Genomic DNA, 19,171 nt, shown 5'->3' with positions numbered 1-19,171 from the left:
CACCTTGGCCCCTGAAGAACAGCACTGTGGTGAGTTCCTTGGGTCCTCTTTTGTATCTCAGAGGTGGAGAAGGCTAAGTTAGCAACCTGAAGCACTGACAGGTGCAGATACAGAAAAGCCAACAAGAACCTGCTCTCTCTAGGCAAACGACCAGGAAAGAGCAGCCAAGAAGGCAGAAAACTTGAAAAAACACCACAGGAAAAAAACAAACTGTAGTCTTACTCGCCTCCCCATCAGCAAAGGCCAAGTGGGAGACTAGACATCCACCAAGCTGGAGTGAGGCACCCCACCACTGCCACTAGAATGGTGTCAGAAAAGGCCAAGTAAGCACCAAGGACATTTATTCCTGTTGAGTGGTAACCAGTCCCCTCCCCCAACTCCCCACTCCAAGATCTCTGTGGAGACCACACAGGTAGCTCAGACTTCCACTCTCAGATGGCAGTGACAGGTTCTCTTCCCCCGCCCTGCAGAGGTGGTGTCAGAGGAGCCCTCGTAAAGAGTCAGGACGTCCTGTATTTATGCTTTGTTTTTGTTTGTTTGTACGACTCACAGACAGAGAATACAGACTTGTGGTTACCAGGGGGGTGGAGGGTGGGAAGGGATAGACTGGGATTTCAAAATTGTAGAATAGATAAACAAGATTACACTGTATAGCACAGGGAAATAAACACAAAACGTTATGATAACTCAGAGAAAAAAATGTGACAATGAGTGTGTATATGTCCATGAATGACTGAAAAATTGTGCTGAACACTGGAATTTGACACAACATTGTAAAATGATTATAAATCAATGAAAAAGGTTAAAAAAAAAAAAAGGGTCAGGACGTTTACCGTTGCCCCGAGGTGCCAAGGCCTTCTCCACCACATTGTCAGCAGAGACTATGTGGGAAGCTAGAACTCCCACCTGCACACAGCAGTAACAAGGAGAGCTCCCTTCCCTTGGGTGACAATTAGACTGAGTACCTCCACCTGGCAGTAGGAAGTAGGCCCCCATTCCTCTCTCTGGCAGAACAGTGTTAGAGAAATCCAAGTATAAGCCAGAAGATCTAAATAAGAGACAGAGTCTCACACATGACATGAAAGTTTCCAGGTTTCAATTGAAAGTCACTCACCATACCAAGGACCAGGAAGACCCTCCAACTGAATGAGCAAAGACAACCAGTAAATGTCAACAGTAAGAAGACAAATGTTAGAATTACCTGACAGAGGATTTTAAATAGTCATGATAAAAATGATTCTATAGGCAATTATAAACACACTTGAAGCAAATGAAAAAATACAACGCCTCAAAGAAATAAAGTCTCAGCCTATTTATTTTTTATATAAAGAAGAGCTAAATGGAAAATTTACAACTGAAAAATACAGTAATTAGAATAAAATCTAATGGATGGGCTCAATAGCAGATGGGAGAGGACAGAGAAATGAAGCAATGAACTTGAAGACAGGACGACAGGAATTAGCCAATTTGAACAACAGAAAGAAAACAAAGCCCAAACCCCAGAGCCTCAGGGAACTGTGGGACTATAATGTAAAATCTAACATTCACGATAAAAATTCTTGAAAAGTAGGAACAAGAAAGAATTTCCTCAACTTGATAAAGAATATCTATGAGACACCTACAGTTGTTTTTTAATGGTACAGGTAGCATACTTAATGAGTGAAAGATCAAATGCTCTCCTTTGCTAAGATGGAAATAAGGCAAGGATGTTGGCTCCCAGCACTCCATTTCAACATAGTACTGGAAGTTCTAACAGTGCAATAAGCAAGGAAAGGTAATTGGCATACTGATCAGAAATTTAAAAATAAAACTGCCCCTTTATACAGATAGAAATTCCCGAGGAATCTATCAAAAACTCCTAAAACAAATAAGTGAGGTCACAAGATAAAAGATAAACACCTAAAAAGAAATTGTATTTCTATATACTAGTATGAATATGTGGACCCCAAGATTAAAAATAAAATAACATTTAAAATCACTCAAAAAAGAAAATATTCTGGTGTCAATCTAACAAACATGAACGTGAACTGTATGTTGAAAACTATAAAATGCTGGTGACAGAAATCCAAGTTTTAAATAAATACTATGTTCATGCTTGGAAGACTCTACATAGTAAAGATGCCAATTCTCCCTAAAATGATATAAAGGTTTAACATAATTTCTATCAAAATTCCAACAAGATTTTTTGTAGATATAAAAAATTCTAAAATATGAAAATATAAAGGAACTAGAAGAGCTAAAACAATTTTGAAAAAAAAAAAGAATAAAATTGGAGGAATTAGTCTACATGATGTCAGAACTCAATAGCTACTATAATCAAGACATTACTATTGGTGAAGAGATATTCTAGAACAGAATAGAAAATCCAGAAACAGATCCACACAAATAGGCCCAAATGATTTTTGTAAAGATCAAAAGCAATTCAATGGGAGAGATACAGCTGTTTCAACAACTGGTGTTAAAACAACTGGACATTCCTAGGAGGAGGAAAAAAAAATAACCTTGACCTAAGTCTCACACTTTATACAAAAAATTAACTTCAAATGGATCAGGGACTTAAGTGTTAAATATAAAACTCTGAAACTTTTAGAAAAATAAATAGGAGAAAATCTTTAGGACCTAGGGCTAGTCAAAGAGCTCTTTGACTTGACAACAAAATAAGATCCAAAAAAGGAAAAACTGACATTGACAACATTCAAAACTACTGCTCTGCAAACGACTTTTTTAAGGGAATGAAAAGACAAGCTACAGACCAGGAGAAAATATTCGCAAACCACATATCTGACACAGGATTAGTATGGAGGATAAAGAACTCTTAAAACTCAACAATATAAAAGAAAACAATCCTATTCAAACATGAGCAAAAGACATGAAGAGAGATTTTACCAAAGAAGATATACAGTTGGCAAATAAACACATGAAAAGATGTGCTTATTAAACAAAACTACCCTATGCTATCTCATACCAGACACGCACACTCATACCCTCGGTGGTTAGAGACCTAAAGGTTTATATCCTCTTCTCTTTAACCCCATAGTGCCTCTACAATGTCTATGTTGTAGTGAGAAAAAAGGTGTGTAGTATGTCTCTTAGTTATCACTCTCCTTCATCCTCATGAGAAAAAAAAAAGGATCATACGTAAGAAAGAAATACAAACCAGCATCTCCTTCAACTTCCTTTCTCTTTACCCGCTTAATCCTCTTCTTTAATACCTTCATGAGGAAGTTAGCAAATTTATTGTTTTCTCCAAGAGCTGCTTGGAAACCAGCATAGAGGGCCTTTTCTTGCTCCTGAAGCTTGGCAACTTCATTCTTCTTCTCTTCCATCTCTTTAAGAGTTTCATTTATTTTCCACTAAATGAACAGAAACAAGAACAAATGATAAATGCAATATTTCTGATAAGCTGGGTTCAGAGAACAATGCACATTACAATGTAAGTCTGCAGTCGACAAACATTTTTTAAAGCTTCTTAATAGAAGTTTACATTCCTGATGTTTGCAGAGTCATTCACGTATTTGGTTAAAATTTTATAATTCTCTTGTAAAAGTCAGTTAAGTTCAGAATCAGACAGGATCGATTTTCTGATGTTTAACTTCCTCAAAAAATCTAAATTAAATAAATTGAAAATTTTACCAATATGAGGATGTCAGGTAGTATTTTTCCATATGTGGTCTCAAAAAAAGTTTTTTCTTTCATTATCAATGTAAGATAACTAAAACAAAAAGGCACATCATCTCTTGATGAAGCTGATATATCTAAAATTTAATGTCACTGTTGAGTATGTCTTATCTATTTAATAGAATCCTTCTTCCTTTAACATCAAGAAAGATGGTATAATTGACCTCTTTAAATTTAACATTATATATATAAAACAAAAAAGAAACTTAATTTCCTATGCTATTCAATTATATATTATTCTGAAACTAGCTCTCATATTTAGGAAATTCACTAGCTTCTTTTCCAAGTATGTTCATAAGGATAATATATAATCAATAATGAACTTCATAAGATAGCTAGTGACAACAAAAATATACCAACTTCTGAATTTTGAAATCCATAGGTGAACCAAATATAAGGCTCACTTTGAAAAACTCTATTCTCCTACCTTACAAAATATCAAATCAAATTCATTAAAAAAACATGATTCAAACAGGATTCAAAATCATAAAACATACAGATTCTCTGACCATGGACACCCAAAACAGAGAACAAGCAAGATTAACAGGTAAAAGGAGGCAGAAAAGAAGGCAGAAAGAGATGTGGACTCGAACGAGGAGGGAAATTAAGTTGAGAAGAGGAAGAAAGAAGGATCAAGTTCTTCCCCTAACTAAGGGTGTAGCCAGCTAGTGTTCTTCTGCCCATTCTTACCTGCATGTCCTGTTCCTCTTTGTCTAATGAATTAACACGCTCTTGAAGTATGTTCTCCTGTTTTTCAAAATTCTTGAGGAGAAGTATTTCCTGAAATAACGTGACATGGTGCAGGTCAGATAATTTCATCTGAGTATCTAGTTTCAGTTTCTGATGTCTCAGGAGACGGAGTTCTGCATCAAAAGTGACAATCAGTTCTTTGATCTGAGGTGGAAAAAGATTTGAGAATATGTTAGAAGTTAAAAAGATGTAACTGCATTTTTTAAAATGATCCAACAACACTAATTTGTTTGGGTAAAAGACTTTTCCTATTACGCCGTTATCATGAATGGAAAATTATAAGGATGGGCAGGTGGGCACATGTGCATGTACGGAGTCACAGCAATCAATTCATCGATGGTATTACATGTACATAAATTAATTTATTAAGTGGTAGGAATTCTGCAACTGCAGTCCTTCCAGCTATTTCTTCACCATTAAGCCATTGATCAGGAATGTCCTTCTTGCTGGTTTAAACTGGAGACTATGAGCTCTTTGTGGGTAGTGTTTATATCCGTCTCCACTCTCCCCACAGTATCTCTACATTGCCCTTCATACAGTAAGAACTAAAAACATTTTCCTCATCTTATTTTGAAAATTTTCAAACCTATAGAATAGTAAATGTTTTTAATAGATAAATATAATCATGGAGCCACAAGAAACCCATTCAATCTTCTTAGTTTATTTACAGATGAAGAAATTGAGACTAAAAGTGATCTCCCTGAGATTACAACTAATTTGTTACAGAACTAAGATGAGAAGCTAAATATCCCAAGTCCTGGTCTAGACTTTATTCCACTGTCATCCCGAATAATTTTAAATCCTCAGTTTTGCTTTGATTTTGATATAGCTTCTCCTTCACTTCATCCCAAAGGAGATGAAGATCTCAAGGGAGAGACCCCAAGGGCTGATTCTCCCAAGGGAACTAGTACAACAAGAAAAAGACAAATCACTCCATGTTTTTCATTAGGCTGTACATGATGGGGAGCCTCAATGAGCAAATGCATATGATGAGTGAGGGCTCAGCCTGGGACCTGAGAAAGAGGATGATATCTGTGGGTATGGGGTAGCGAAATTGCTGGAGAATTTCAGAGATCAAAAAAACCCCAACAAGCCAAGGAGACGAAAAATTAAACCTTTAATTATGAATGACTGTAGACTAAGTAGGTTCTCCCTTAATGCTTGTTCAACAAATTTGAATTATTTTTAAATTTCGTAGGAGGCAGGACTATATTTTTTTTAGTGCAACATCATTCTGAAACTTTACTACATAGGTATCCAAGTTTGTAAGGGTTACACTTGTTTTATTCTCACTACCCTTCATAGCCTGTTAGCTTTATGAGGATAGAGAACCTGTCTGACTTGAGAATTGTTGCATCCCTAATTCCTAGCTAGCACTGTCCCTGTGCAATAAATATTTGTTAAATTAATAAAATAAATGAATTAGGTAAAATTAAATCAAAACTTTTTTACTATCTACTATATATCTGGCATTGTCCCAGACAGTGCAGGGGAATCAGAAGAAGTACATGTGGCCCTTCCCTCAAGAATTGTATAATCTAATGAAACAGAGACTAAAAAAAAAAAAAAAAAAAAAAAGAAAAGATCAATGAAACTGAAAGCTGGTTCCTTGAAAATACAAACAAAATTGATAAAACTTTAGCTAAACTCATCAAGAAAAAAAGGGAGAGGACCCAAATCAATAAAATCAGGAATGAAAAAGAAGTTAAACTGATACCACAGAAATACAAAAGATCATAGGAGACTACTGCGAATAACTATGCAAATAAAATGGACAACCTAGAAGAAATGGACAAATTCTTAGAAAAGTACAGTCTCCCAAGACTGAACCAGGAAGAAATACAAAATATGAACAGACCAATTACCATTAATGAAATTGAATTAATTAAAATATCCCAACAAACAGAAGTCCAGGATGGATGGCTTCACAGGTGAATTCTACCAAACATTTAGAGAAGAGTTAATATCTACTCTTCTCAAACTATTTCAAAAAACTGCAGAGAAAAGAACACTTCTGAACTCATTCTATGAGGCCACCATCACCCTGATACCAAAACCAGACAAAGATATCACACAAAAAAGAACACACCGGCTAATATCACTGATGAACATAGATGGAAAAATCCTCAACAAAATACTAGCAAATGAATCCAACAGTATATTTAAAGGGCCATAAACTAATGAAGTGGGATTTATTCCAAGGATGCAAGGATAATGCAATATTCATAAATCAATCAATGTGATAACACCACATTAACTGAAGGATAAAACCATATGATCATCTCAGTTGATGCAGAAAAAGCTTTTGACAAAATTCAACATTCATCTATGATAAAAACTCTCCAGAAAGTGGGCATAGAGGGAACATATCTCAACATAATAAAGGCCATACATGACAAACCCACAGCTAATATCATACTCAATGGTGAAAAGCTAAAAGCATTTCCTCTAAGATGAAGGACAAGGATGCCCACTCTTAACCACTTTTATTCAACATAGTTTTGGAAGTCCTAGCCACAGCCATCAGAGAAGAAGAAGAAATAAAAGGAATCCAAATTGGAAAGAAAGAAGTAAAACTGTCACTGTTTGCAGATGACATGATACTATACATAGAATATCCTAGAAATGCTACCAGAAAACTCCTAGAGCTCATCAATGGATTTGGTAAATTTGAAGAATACAAAATTACTATACAGAAATCAGTTGCATTTCTATACCCTAACAACGAACTATCAGAAAGTTAAATTAAGGAAACAATCCCACTTACCATGGCATCAGAAAGAACAAAATACCTAGAAATAAACCTGCCTAAGGAGGTAAAAGACCAGTACTTGGAAAACTAAGAAACTGATGAAAGAAATGGAAGATGACCAAAACAGATGGAAAGATATACCATGTTCTTGGACTGGAAGAATGAGTATTTTTTAAATGACCATAATACTCAAGGCAATCTACAGATTCAATGCAATTCCTATCAAAATACCAATGGGATTTTTCACAGAACTAGAATAAATAATTTTAAAATTTGTATGAAAACACCAAAGACCCTGAATAGCCAAAACAACCTTGAGAAAGAATAAAGGAGCTGGAAGAATCATGCTCCCTGACTTCAGACTATACTACAAAACTACAGTAATCAAAACAGTATGATACTGGCACAAAAACAGACACATAGATCATTGGAACAGAATACAGAGCCCAGAAATAAACCTATACACTTATGGTCAATTAATCTATGACAAAGGAGGCAAGAATATGCCATGGAGAAAAGATAGCCCTGTCAATAAATGGTGCTAGGGAAACTGGACAGCTACATGTGAAGAATGAAATCAGAATATTCTCTAACAACATATACAAAAATAAACTCAAAATGAATTAAAGCTCTAAATGTTAGCTGGAAACTATAAAACTCCCAGAAGAAAACAGGCAGAACACTCTTTGACATAAATCGTAGCAATATTTTTTTTAATCTGTCTTCTAAAGCAAAGGAAACAAAAGCAAAAATAGGGAAATGAGACCTAATTAAACTTGAAAGCTTTCACACAGCAAAGGAAACCATAAACAAAATGAAAAGACAACCTACTGAGTGGGAGGAGATATTTGCAAATAATATGACCCATAAGGGGTTAATATCTGAAATATATAAACAGCTCAGACAACTCAACATCAAAAAAAAAAAACCTGATTGAAAAATGGGTAGAAGACCTGAATAGACATTTTTCCAAAGAAAACATACTGATGGCCAAAAGGCACATGAAAAGATGCTTAACATCACTAATCATCAGGGAAATACAAATCAAAACCACAGTGAGGTATCGCTCACACCTGTCAGAATGGTTATCATCAAAAAGAACACAAATAACAAATGTGGGCAAAAACATGAAGAAAAGGGAGCCCTTGCTCACTGCTGGTGGGAATATAAATTGGTACAGCCACTGTGGAAAACAGTATGGAGGTTTTTCAAAAAGCTAAAAATAGAACTACTTTACGACCCAGCAATTCCTACTTCTGGGTATATATCCAAAATAAACAAAAACTCTAATTTGAAAAGATATATGCACCCCAATGTTCATCATAGCATTATCTACAATTGCCACGATATGGAAGCAACCTAAGAGTCCATTGACAGATGAATGGATGAAGATGTGGTATGTATATATACAATGGATACTCTTCAGCCATAAAAAAGAATGAAATTTGCTATTTGCAACAACACGAATGGACCTGGGGGTTATTATGGTTAGTGAAATAAATCAGCCAGTTAAAGACAAATACTATATGTAAGCACTTATTTATGGATTCTATAAAATAAATCTAGTGAATGTAACAAAAAAGAAACAGACATTTACAGAGAACAAACTAGTGGTCACCAATGGGGAGAATGGAGGAGGAAAGGGCATTATAGAGATAGGAGATTAAGAGGTATAAATTATTAGGTATAAAATAAGCTACAAGGATGTATTGTACAACACAGGGAATACAGCACATATTTTATAGTAACTACAAATGGAGTATAACCTTCAAAAATTATGTATATTGTACACCTGTAACTTATATAATATTGTACTTCAACTAGATTTCAATTAAAAGAACTGTAAAATCTAATCTGTAAGACAAAACAGCAAGAAAAATATGTGTAAAACTTGAGGTGCTTATTACAAGTGCAAATGGAATTTAGAAAAAAGGAGAGTATGTGATGTGGGCAGAAGATTCTGGAGAGGGTTTTGAATGATGACAACTTTGGAAGGAGGTTATTGCAGGTAGAAAGAAATAGCAAAGGAGAAAGTACAGCTATACACTCAGAATGGGGGTGAGTGGGGAGAAACAGGAAGAATGAGAACACAGGGCTGGATGAAGTACTGATAACAGGTGAAGAATAAGATTGGGAAGCAATAGGGCTGCCTTCAGAGTGGAGCTCGAAAGACACACTGATGAAGGAGACTCTGTACGACTGGCAGGAGGGAGCACTCCACCCAGGAGAGATCCTTTTCCTTCCATATTCACAGCACCTCCCGCACACAACTGGCCCCAGCGTGGTCCTTATTTTCCTAGAAGTAAAAACTTTTGCTATTCTAGCTCCAGAACAATTCCAAAACTAGTCACTACCAAGAACACTCCCACGAACAGAGCAAAGCACACATTAGAGAAAGAGCAAGGTGTAAAAAGCAGAGAGTGCCCCATTGTCACTGCAAGTTTCTTAATTGTGTTTTATCCATCGTCTGGATAAGGCTGCTCCATCACTTTCCCTTTACCATGATCTCAGTTAGATAGCAATGAACATGGATTTGCCCTTAATTCTTAGCTTTCCAAAAAGAAAAAAAAAGTCAAAAAGCTCCAAAGTCCTGGGCAGAGCATAATGATTTTCAGAAGACTAGGGATGGGGAGGCAGTGAAGCCATCAGTGAATTGTAGGATGGTCAGGGTTCGGGGGAAGGTTAATAAAGACACATTAAAACTAAACAAGAAACTAGATCTAGTTCATCCCTGCTCTTCTCTCTTTCAGCTTTAAGTAAGCAGTCTCCTCGCTTACCCTGTTGATCAAATACTGCTGCATGTACAAGTGTTTAATTTCATCCCTCCTCATAATCTCCAGCTCCACTTCGGTTGGATCTGCTTTTTCGAATTCCGTGAACTTTGGAATATCTAGACTGAATGTTGATGCTTTTAACAATCTAGACGAGGAATCACGTGTCGTCAAATCCCCGTCCTTTCCAGAAGAGAGTTTGAGGAATCCTCCAGCTGAGCCTGCAGACCCTGCCTGTTCCCCCTGCGGGGACTTTTCATCCTGATTTTCCATCAGCTGTTGCTTAAAAGCTAGGAGGGTTTTCTCGTCATACTGAAATCTCTTCTCTGGAACTTCTTCCGGGTGTATCTCAGGGATTTGGGGAATGGGGACGTGCTTGGATATGTGAAGAGTCGACTGAATATTCTTCAGTTCTTGCACCAGGCACTGTATTTCCTCGATGACAGCCACCTTCAGATCTCGGAGAGAGACGATGCACTTGTTCATGTGCATTTTCTTTGAATAGGCCTGATAAAAAGAATGGGAAAGAAGCAAAATGACACTCCACTCACAGGTGCTTTGCTTTGCTTTTGTCCCTTGACTGGTATACCTAGCAAAAAATTTAAGATAAAAATGTATCTGATTTTTGTGCAGTACACTGTTATTTCCTCTGGTTTTTAGGCTTTCCCCCATTTAGTCTCTTGGAAAGGGGGAGACAGCCTGGATGTGACCCCTGATGTCCCTCAGCTGGCTTGGAGGGCTGAGCTCCCCTGTCCTCCTCCCACCAGTCAATGGAAGCCCTCCCTGAGCTTTGTACTCAGCCAGATCCAGGGGAGGCGGGGGGGGGGGGGGGTGGAGGGAAGGTCACTCTTTGGTCAGAACACACAAGTAACCACCTTTCCTTGATGGAAACTCAAATCCCGTTGGCATAGACTCACTTAGGATTGCCTGCCTACCCACCTAGCCAGACTACGGTTTAGCCTGTTTTCATTCTGTATTTTGGCCACATTATTTCTGTTACTCCTTGTGCAGGCAAGGTCATGATCCTGAATTTCAATATCATGTCACACCAAGAGATTCCAGTACTCTCCCTTGGTTCCTTCTCCATTTATCTAAGCCAAGCTATGCCGCTGCCTCCAGCCACAAGTGCCGTACAGGCCACTGCTCCCTCACTGCCAGTTCTCTCCCCAGTCTGTGTTTCCTAAGTGCCCTTTCCAGAGCCTATAGGCACATGCAGCCCTACTCTTATGTGCCGTTAGGCAACTAGGTGGTCTAAAGCTATTAAGAGTAACTTTGTGTAAATATACAGGTTAAGGAAAATAAAAGATCAAAGGGCACTTCTTCAAGTAGTCTTGCAAAACTTGCCTGCATATTTACTACCTCCTGTAACGAAATAGAGGGGATGTTTCACGTACTTAAGAACACATCTTTAAATCCTTAAGAGTTAAACTCAAAAGCCAGCTCCTGGGTGAGTGGAGGACTGCTTCTGAAAGTACCTGGAGGATTGAGAAGTGAGCTTAGAAAAACAAACCCAAACCAGCCTCATGGCTGTAAGGCCTACCTCTTTGAGGAGCCCTATTTACACATCAAGGCTCTCTCTCTAGTTTTCTAAATACCACACACACCTAAACACTGACCACAGGGAGGGGATGTATAATATACTGTTTCTAAAATGCTTGATACTTTTCAATGATTTTGAATTTAACCATGATAATAATGACTATTTACTGACTTTGACCATTACATTAACCCTGTCAAGTAGACTAGACGTGTCTTGTCTAATTGTTGTTCCTTGGTATTAATACCTTTTTGACAGGCAATATAACTGAGGCTTAGGGAGATTTACATGACTAGCAAAGTTCACGTAACTACTGAGTGGCAGAGATGGAACAAAACTCTGGTCTTCCGACTTGCAGAGAGTGCTCTACATTGATTTATGTTGTTCTTTTAATAGATTCCAGTATCATACATTTCAAGACATCACACCTGTTCATCACCTCTAGCTGGATCATGAAATTTTGGGTTGGATGACTGACAAATTGTGGTCAAAAGAATATTTCTCTATGACAATGGATGAAACAAGCATTGCCTTAGACAAACACCTAGAAGAACAATCCAAATGGTCACTAATAACATGTTCAAAATGTCCTTTTGATCAGAAAGGTGTAGTTATGAGTTATGAAAATTTACTTGTGGCTATGAATTGTCATACTAGAATCTCTGGAGTGCTGGCACGTATAGCATCTTTGGTAAAATAGAAAAAGACACTCCTTCCTCAAGACACTTTTCTTCAATTTTTTTCAGAAAATTATAAAATATCCAAACATACTATGATCTGGCACTCTTTCCAATGTGATGCCCTGAGATGTGCAACTTGCACACGTTCTAGGTGACCAAAATTCTTCTCAAGGGGTGGGGAGGGTATAGCTGAGTGGTACAGTGCTTGTTTAGTATGCACGAGGTCCTGGGTTCAATCCCTAGTACCTCCACTAAGAAATAAGTAAAATAAATAAACCAAATTACTCCCCTCCCCCAAAAAACCCCAAATTCTCCTCAAAATGGTAGCTCAGATGCCTTCTGAGCCTCTAAGTATGAAAAGTCACCTGTCAATTCAAATTAAAGAATGACTATGACAAGGAGAGAAAAACTTCAGTAAGAAAACAGGTATGAGAAATCAGGATGATTAGAAGCACTTTGGAAGACAGCAGAGAGCGTCAAAAAGGAATATATTAATTGTTTAGTACTGAGTCACCTACAGAAGTTTGGAAGTCCTTCAAACAAAGGCTAAACACCGTGGCCTCTTCTCCTAAGTCTTTGGTGGTCCACAGCAGCTAAAAACAATACCCAATAAGGATGTGTTTGAATTTCAAAAGTTCAAAGTCCATAAAATAGAATGCCTTCACCCATGAAACTGGTATTAAACCAAGCAATTAATTTGAAGGCTGGTTCTGCCATATTAACTAAATAATCATGCATAAATCTCTTTCCTCAGGACTCAGTTTCCTCATTTGTAAAAAGGGGCATTATTCTAGATAACCAGGAAGGCTTTTTCCAACTCTAAATTTCTATGACTATAATCTCTTATGGACCAGAGAGCAAAATGGGTGGTTTTAGCATAATTCAACAAAAACCCCAGGCTGTCTCTCACTGTCATGAAAGCTATGGGTAAGTACCACGGAGTCTAGGTATCCCAGGTCCTCTTCCTTCTTGGCAGCATTTATTCTCATGTGTTCAGGTATCTTATAGTCTGGGGCAGTCTTCAGGTTGAAGTCCCCCATATACAGCTGGGCCTCTTTGATGGCTTGGACATGTTTGGGATCTTCATAGTCATCATCAGGTTTACTCTTGTACCTGTCAGAAAAATAGAAAACCCAGCCATAAATATAACAATAAACTCCAATTTGTCCACTTTACTACAGGTAATCAAATTCAATCATGAAGCAAAAGCAGAATTCTGAGTCTGTGATGCTACTTTTGTCTGTAGAGCCCAAGAATTTTAAGTTAATGACTATTTTTAAAGCAACTCAAGCAAAATAGTAATTAATTAAATAAATAAATAAACAATCACTAGATGGTGCTTAAATAATCTGAATCATTCGTAGGCTTTGGTTAACCTCTAAGTAATTTAGGTCAACATCATTATTTATTCCCTCACTAGAAATGAAGCCTTAAGTACAGATTTTTTTAAATCACTAAAAATTTAATTGAACTTTTTTTTTAACAATATAAGTGACTGTCATAAAATTTGTCCTAATATTTTCAAAAAAGTCATGTAATTCAAAATAGCATGAGTGTGTGTATATATACATACATATACATATATACACACATATATACATATATATGTATGTATGTATTTGTACGTGCGTGTGTGTGTGTGTGTGTGTATGCCTCCCTTCTTCTCTCCCTAAATTCCACGGAAATGGCAGTGTGGAGGTATTAAAGGGGACAAATCATTAGGAAAGCTGAGAATGGGACAGAAAGCCATGAGCAAACTAGTGACAGTGATACATTTCTAGAAGACAGAAAGAAGAAACAATCATATTAATGGATAAACTAGACCAATAAAAACTCTAGTCCAGAATACCCCTCAGGAGAAGGCTATAAAAAGAACTGGATATAGTCTTCTTGGTAGAGTTCCTGGGAAGCTCCAAGCAAAGAGGGGGCAGGTATGGAGCAAGGAATGGAATGCTAGACATTATTTGACAAAATTAATTAGAGGATTGAAAAGGAATGCCTGAACCAGTTGAGCCCTCCCAACTTTCCCATCTCCACATGTGAAAGGTATCTACGATATGGGTTGGCACCCCATTGCAGGGATCTTCGCTGGCAGACCCCCAACCTACCTAATTCTTTAAAGTGAAGCCTGTCAGTCAACATGAGCACATAGCTTCAGTCAGCCCTTTAGGAAAAAGAAAACACATGTACAGCAGAAAAAACACATACCATCTAATGTATTAATTGACAATTGTTCATTTGTGTATAACAGCACTAAAGGAAAGATCAATATTTTTAAAGAAAGGAAAGGGATGGAGAGCAAGGAAAGGAAAGAAAGAAAAGGAAGAAAGACAGTACTTCTGCTCTGGCCACATGAGAGAAACAAGGCCCATAATTATACTCATGCTCCAAATACCCAGAACTGAACAAAAATATTAGAAACAACTATGTTCTGACATTGAATAATAAGCAGACCAGCACTGTAATTCCTGATAAAAGTGAGACAAAATAAGTAGTCCTTATTATCGCCTGGTTTCTGCATAGAGGAAATTATCAGAATCCAGAGTAGGGTTGGGATTGCAAATATTAGTCAAGTGACCTCACTGAGGAGACAGAAACTGGAGTTCAGAGAGGCCAAAATGGTCAGAATTTTGTGGAAAAGACTGTAAGAGTTACACAAGGAAGTATACATAGGGCTTTCTTGAGTTTCTGGTTGAATATTAATCTGTACACTTGTAATGTGAAACACTATGAAGCTGGACAAAGAACAACATCTGGGGAAAGTCAAACACTGGGAAGCTGTAAGACAAACAATTCTCATAGGTACACATGGCTGGGACTCACTCATCATCCCATGAGTTGAAGAGACCTTATCAAATGTAAAGGACATTTAGTAGAGTACCCTCAAAGAGTCATCCCTTCAAAGTAGGAGAAACAGAAGACTTAGAAAATATTATCAATCCCCTTGTCCTCACTGATATGTATAGAACACTATACACTAACAACTCTTTTTTTTTCTTTTTTTTTTGCTTGGGGAAGTAATTTGGTTTATTTATTTTCAGAGGAGGTACTGGGGAATGAACCCAGGACATCGGGCATGCTAAGCATACACTCTACCCCTTGAGCTATATCCTCGCCCCCAGAACACTACACTCCAGAATGCAAGAATATATACTCTCTTTCAAGCATGCATTGAACTTTAACTAAAATGGACTGTATGCAGGCCTATATAATTTCCAATAAATTCAAAATAATTTAAATCAACACAGACTATTTTCTGTAACCACAAAAATTAAATTAGAACTCAAACAAAGATATTTTTTAAAACCTCAAAATTTTGGAAACTAAACAGTGCACTTTAAAATAACCCACAAATCAAGGAAGAAATCACAAGGGGTATTAGAAAATATTTTGGACTATGTAATAACAAAAATATATAAAAACTAGTGGAATGCAGCTCAGTGCTTAAGGGAAATTTAAACTAAGTATCTATATTAGAAAAGAAGAAAAGTATAAAATCAAAGCTTACACCTAAACTTAAACTTTAAGAAGAAAGAAAAGAGTTAATTAAGCCCAAAAAACTAAAATGAAGGAAATGGTATAGAACAGAAATCAATGACACAGAAATCAGACAAACAGTATTTTTTTTAAAACTATAACCAAAAGGTAGTGTCTTAAAAAGAAATTAATAAAATTAATAAACCTCTTGTTGGAATGATCAAGAGAGAAGATACAAATTAACAATATCAAAAATAAAAGAGGACAACACAACAGATAGTACAGAAATTAAAATAAGAAGAGAATAAAATCCTACCCAGCAAAAGTGTCCTTCAGAACTGAAGGAGAGATAGAGTCCTCCAGACAAACAAAAGCTGAAGGACTAGGACAGCCTTACAAGCAATGTTAAAGCACTTCTTCAAATTGAAGTAAAAGGATGCTAATTATTATTTTTTTTTGGATGCTAATTATTAACAAGAAAATATATTAAAAGTATAAATCTCACTGATAAAGACAACTACATATGTAAATACAGAATACACTAATGTTGTAAAGGTGGTGGATAAATCACTTATAAATCTGGCATAAGCTTGAAAGATAAATGTATTAAAAATAAAAACTGTAAATGCAATGATCTGTTAACAGATACACAAAGTAAAATGATGCAAATTGTGACATCAAAAACAAAGGGGGGGAGTAAAAATGTAGTTTTATTGTGTGTTCAAAGTTAAGTTGCTATCAGCTCAAAGTAGGTTGTCAAAATGTATGTTTTATGTAAGTCTCATATAAACCACAAATAACCTATAATAGATACAAAAAATATAAAGAGAAGAAATTTAAGCATATCACTATAGAAAATCATCAATCACAAATGACGAGAACAAGAAAGGAAGAAAGGAATTATAAAACAATCAGGAAACAGGAATAAAATGCAACAGTAAGTTCATACTAATCATTAACTACTTTCAATGTAAGTGGACTAAATTATTCAATCAAAAGACATAGAGTGACTTAATAAATAAAAATAAATCATTAAATGAATCAATGCATGAAAAGAAAGGAAGACCCAACTATATGTTACCTACAAGAGACTCACTTCAGCTATGAGGACACACACACAGACTGAAAGTGAAAGGATGGGAAAAGATACTCTATGCAAATAGAAACCAAAGAATGCGGGGTAGCTGTACTGATATCAGACAAAATAGACTTTAAGCCTATTTTGAGACTATTGTAAGACTGTAATAAAAGACGAAGAAGGTCATTATATAATGATAAAGGGGTCAAGCCAACAAGAGGATAACATTTGTAAATGTTTATACACCCAATGTAGAAACACCTAAATATAGAAAACAACATGAACAGACCTGAAGGGAGAAACAAGCAGCACTACAATAACAGTACTGAATTTTAATAACCCACTTGCAACAATGGATATGTCATCCAGACAGAAAATCAATAAGGTAACATCAGACTTAAATGACACATTAGATATTTACAGACATTCCATTCAACAGCAGCAGAATACACATTCTTCTCAAATGCATATGGAATGTTTTCCAGAAGAGGTCATATATTAGGGCACAAAACAAGTCAATAAATTTAAGAACACTGAAATCATATCAAACATGCTTCCCAGCTACAGCAATATAATATTAGAAATCAATTACAAGGAGACAACTGGAAAATTCACCATTGTGTGGAGATTAAATAACATGCTACTGAACAACCAACTGAAGAAATCAAAAGAGAAATTTAAAAGTATCTTGAGACAAATGAAAATAGGAAAATAACATACCACAAACTTATGGGATGCAGCAAAAGCAGTCCTAAGAGAGACGTTCACAGCAATAAATGCCTAAATCAACAAACAAGAAAAACCTTGAACAACCTAACTTTACACCTCAAAGAACTAGGAAAAGAACACACAAATGAAATTCAAAGTTAGTAGAAGGAAGGAAATAAAGACCAGAGCAGAACTAAATGACATAGAGACTAAAAAGACAATAGAAAAGATGAAAGTAAGAGCTATTCTTTTTTAAAGATTAAAAAAAAAAAAAAGACAGACCTTTAGCTATACTCACCAAGAAAAGAACTCAAAATCAGAAATCAAAGAGGAGACTTCACAACTGATAGCACAGAAATATAAAGGATCATAAGAGACTATTAAGAACAATTTATACCAATAAATTGGACAACCTAGAAGAAATAGGTAAGTTCCTAAAAATATACAACCTACCCAGATTGAATCATGAAGAAACAGAAAGTATGAACAGACCAATTACTAGTAAGGACAGTAATCAAAAACCTCCAAACAAACAAAAGTCTAGGACAGATGGCTTCACTGGTGAATTCTATCAAAATTTAAAGAAGAATTAATACCAATCTTGCTCAAACTCCTCCAAAAAATAGAGTAAGAGAGAACACTTCCAAATTCATCAGCATCATCCTGATACCAAAACCAGACAAGGACACTACAAAAAGAGAAATTTTTAGCAAAAATTTAAAAAGGTAATATACCATGATCAAGTGAAATTTATCCTAGGAATACTGATTTAATATTTGAAATCAATCACCATGACCCACAATGTTAAAGAATAAAAGAAAATAAGCATATGATCATCTCAGTATACTTCTAAAAGTCATTTGAGAAAATTCAATACCCATCCTTGATAGAAAACACATTAAGAAAATCTTCTCCACAAACTAGGAATGAAAGGGAATTTCATCAGCCTGCTAAAGTGCTTCTAAAGGGCTGGTATCACATTGATAATAAAAGGCTGAATGTTTTCTTCTTAGACCAGGAATACGAAAAGAATGTTCACTCTCATCATTTTCATTCAACACTGTAGTGCATATTCTAGACAGCACAAGGAGTCAAGAAATAAAAAGATAATGAGATTGGAATGGAAGAATCTGTCTTCACTCAGATATAATCATTTTATAAACAACTGTAAAGAATCTGAAAAAAAAAGCTAGTGTACCCAATATCATTAAAGATAAAGATAAGAAAAATTAATTGAGAAGATCTTGTTCCACTTCTAGGAAGATGGAATAGACCTACATTTTCCTATTTTTCCTGGCAAGTAGAAAATAAACAGCCTGGACACTAGCAAACATAAGAAGATTTGAAAGGAAAAAAGGAGACACAGACCACAAAGAACCTTGGGACCTAAAGAGTATATGATGGTAAGTTCTCTGAGTTTTATTTTTGCCTCATATAGCCCAGACTTGGAGCTAACGAGTGACTTCGAAACACCAACAGCTTTAGACAACAAAAGCCCAACAAAATCCTGCTCTCTCTAGCTAAAGGGTCAAGAAAACAACAGAATGGCAAGAGAGAAAACTTGTAGACAATAAACTCTCTACTCCAGCCAAACACTATAGAAAAAAATGTGGCCCCACTTCCACCCATGCTAGCAAAGGCCAAGTGGGGAGTCTAAACTTCCACCATCATCAGGCTTTCACAAGGTAACACAACCCCTACAGAGTGGTTTCAGAGGAGGTGGGTCCTGGGAACCAGGAC

At 36.2% G+C, this 19,171-nt stretch overlaps 1 protein-coding gene across 6 annotated transcripts in view; it reads right to left on the bottom strand.

The window, feature by feature from the left end:
* The window catches only part of CFAP44 (cilia and flagella associated protein 44), a 106,410-nt gene that overhangs the window by 14,763 nt on the left and 72,476 nt on the right, over positions 1–19,171 (bottom strand). For 5 of the 6 annotated variants that reach the window (XM_072965241.1, XM_072965247.1, XM_072965242.1 and 2 more), the window contains 4 exons: positions 13,104–13,281; positions 9,958–10,458; positions 4,369–4,572; positions 3,158–3,353 (listed from right to left, as the gene is read on the bottom strand). In XM_072965241.1, the coding sequence (XP_072821342.1) occupies positions 3,158–3,353; positions 4,369–4,572; positions 9,958–10,458; positions 13,104–13,281 (1,079 nt within the window). Of the gene's footprint in view, positions 1–3,157; positions 3,354–4,368; positions 4,573–9,957; positions 10,459–13,103; positions 13,282–14,276; positions 14,333–19,171 lie in introns of those variants that run through there. The other variant, XM_072965266.1, reaches the window with a different exon arrangement.

This window comes from Vicugna pacos, chromosome 1, assembly GCF_048564905.1.
Source record: "Vicugna pacos chromosome 1, VicPac4, whole genome shotgun sequence".
Lineage (NCBI taxonomy): Eukaryota > Metazoa > Chordata > Mammalia > Artiodactyla > Camelidae > Vicugna > Vicugna pacos.
This window is presented reverse-complemented; position numbering and strand designations above follow the sequence as displayed.